This window comes from Dermacentor andersoni, chromosome 3, assembly GCF_023375885.2.
Source record: "Dermacentor andersoni chromosome 3, qqDerAnde1_hic_scaffold, whole genome shotgun sequence".
Lineage (NCBI taxonomy): Eukaryota > Metazoa > Arthropoda > Arachnida > Ixodida > Ixodidae > Dermacentor > Dermacentor andersoni.
The window spans coordinates 193,680,623-193,682,592 of record NC_092816.1 but is presented as its reverse complement, the minus strand read 5'-3'; the positions used below and the strand labels follow the sequence as shown (position 1 = coordinate 193,682,592).

Genomic DNA, 1,970 nt, shown 5'->3' with positions numbered 1-1,970 from the left:
GTCGAATGTTCCAGATTAACCGCTGGGACCCGCGTGTCTTCCACAAAGTTCTACACTATTCGCGTCGCGCATAGATGTGTAGCGGCGCGGCGATGGAGCTGCGCACCACCCCCGCAGCCATAAACAACTCCGCGGGGCGTCCCGCGGGCCTCCCGTAAGCGGACCTTCGCGAGTGTTGGACACCAGGCACACGGACACATGATCCGACTCACTGTGCCGAACGTCGTTCGCGAGCTCCCTTTTCTTATTACTTTGTTTACTGCTTTCCTTTTGCACTAGGTCCGCGCACCGCACTTCTCTATTCTCCTTTTCCCTCTTTTCTCCTCTCTCTCTCTAAAGCCCTCGCTACTTCCGGCGCGCTGCGCGCGCCCGCTCAATTCTCTTTTTGGACAGAATAAACTAGACCTTGTTACCGAAAAGACGTGTGTCCGTCTCGTTTACCACGGCTCTAGAAAGTGGTGACCCGTAGTTGTCTTCGCGGCACTGCCGAAGTTATTGTGGAGCCATGCACAGCAACGAGATGCAACCAGACACTGAACTTACTGGCACGACCGAGCAACAAGACGTCTCTGCGGTTTCCATCCGACTCCCACCATACTGGGACCGAAACCCTGCCGTTTGGTTTCTTCAAGCGGAATCGCAATTTATTCTCTCTGGCGTTCGCACGGAACAACGCAAGTACCACCTAGTTGTTTCGGCACTGTCGCCTACTGCTGCAGAAGTTGCCGACCTGCTTTCTGGACCGGCTTCCGCCACTCCATACAGTGATCTTAAGGCTGCACTTCTCGAGCGCACAACAACATCGCAGCGAGCCCGCATGCAGCAGTTGCTCTCCGCAGAGGACTTGGGAGACCGTCGGCCAAGCCAGCTCCTTCGCCGTATGCAACAGCTCATGAGCGGCAACACAGCAGTAAACGACGACCGCCTCCTTCGGGAATTGTTCATGCAGCGCCTTCCAGTAAACGTTCAGATGATACTCGCTACAGCCACGGTAATGGACCTCAACAGCCTGGCAAGCCTGGCGGACAAAGTCATGGAGGTGGTGACGCCAGCGGTGTGCAACGTAACACCATCAAGCACCACTGCGAGTTCAGTTCCGCAAACATCATCCTCCGCCGCTTCTCCCATCGACGTGCTCTGCAATCGCCTTGAACAATTAGTTTGTGCTGCGGAGCGTCATCGCACTTCACCCCGTCACGGAAGGTACCGCAGCTCGAGTAGATCACGGTGTCCAAGAGAAGAATGCTCCCGGTCCCAAACGCCACCACGGGTATGCTTTTATCGCCGCCGTTTCGGGCAGGAGGCGCGCCACTGCCTCCGTCCTTGTGCATGGCAGGGAAACCAGCCGGCCGACCTTTAACGGCGACAACCGGTCAGGGCCAAAGCAAAAGTCGCCTATTTCATGTCATGGACAGAACCACAGGCCAGCAGTACCTGGTGGACACCGGGGCGGAGGTCAGCATTATTCCCGCGCAACGTTCCGACCGAACTACACCGCCGACCTCCTATCTTCAAGCTGTCAACGGTAGCAGGATACCTGTTTACAAGTCGTGGTCCCTCACCCTGAACCTTGGCCTGTGCCGCGTGTTCCGTTGGGTTTTCCTCGTCGCTGACGTTCGCCGTGCTCTTATTGGCGCTGATTTCCTGGACCACCATGGACTGCTGGTCGATGTGAAACGCCAACGCCTGCTGGACACTGCTACGTTGCTCTCTCTTCATGGCATCGTTTCCTGTGACTCGCCTATAGTCGCCCCAACCACAATTGCTGGTGATCCTTTTGCTTGCCTCCTTCAAAAGTTCCCCAACCTCACACGACCACCCGACTGGACAAAGCCCGTACAACATGATGTACGTCATCACATCCTAACAACTGGTCCACCTGTATTTGCTCGCCCACGACTACTCGCTCCAGACAAACTGAAAATTGCCCGAGCAGAGTTCGAACACATGCTGGAATTTGGAATTATACG

The 1,970-nt window shown here is 55.8% G+C and overlaps 1 protein-coding gene across 1 annotated transcript; it reads left to right on the top strand.

The window, feature by feature from the left end:
- The first annotated feature begins 505 nt into the window (after window positions 1–505).
- Window positions 506–1,360, top strand: LOC126524102 (uncharacterized). Its single transcript, XM_050172464.2, has one exon. The coding sequence runs from the start codon at window positions 506–508 to the stop codon at window positions 1,358–1,360; it is 855 nt and encodes a 284-aa protein (XP_050028421.1).
- The last annotated feature ends 610 nt before the right edge of the window (window positions 1,361–1,970 follow it).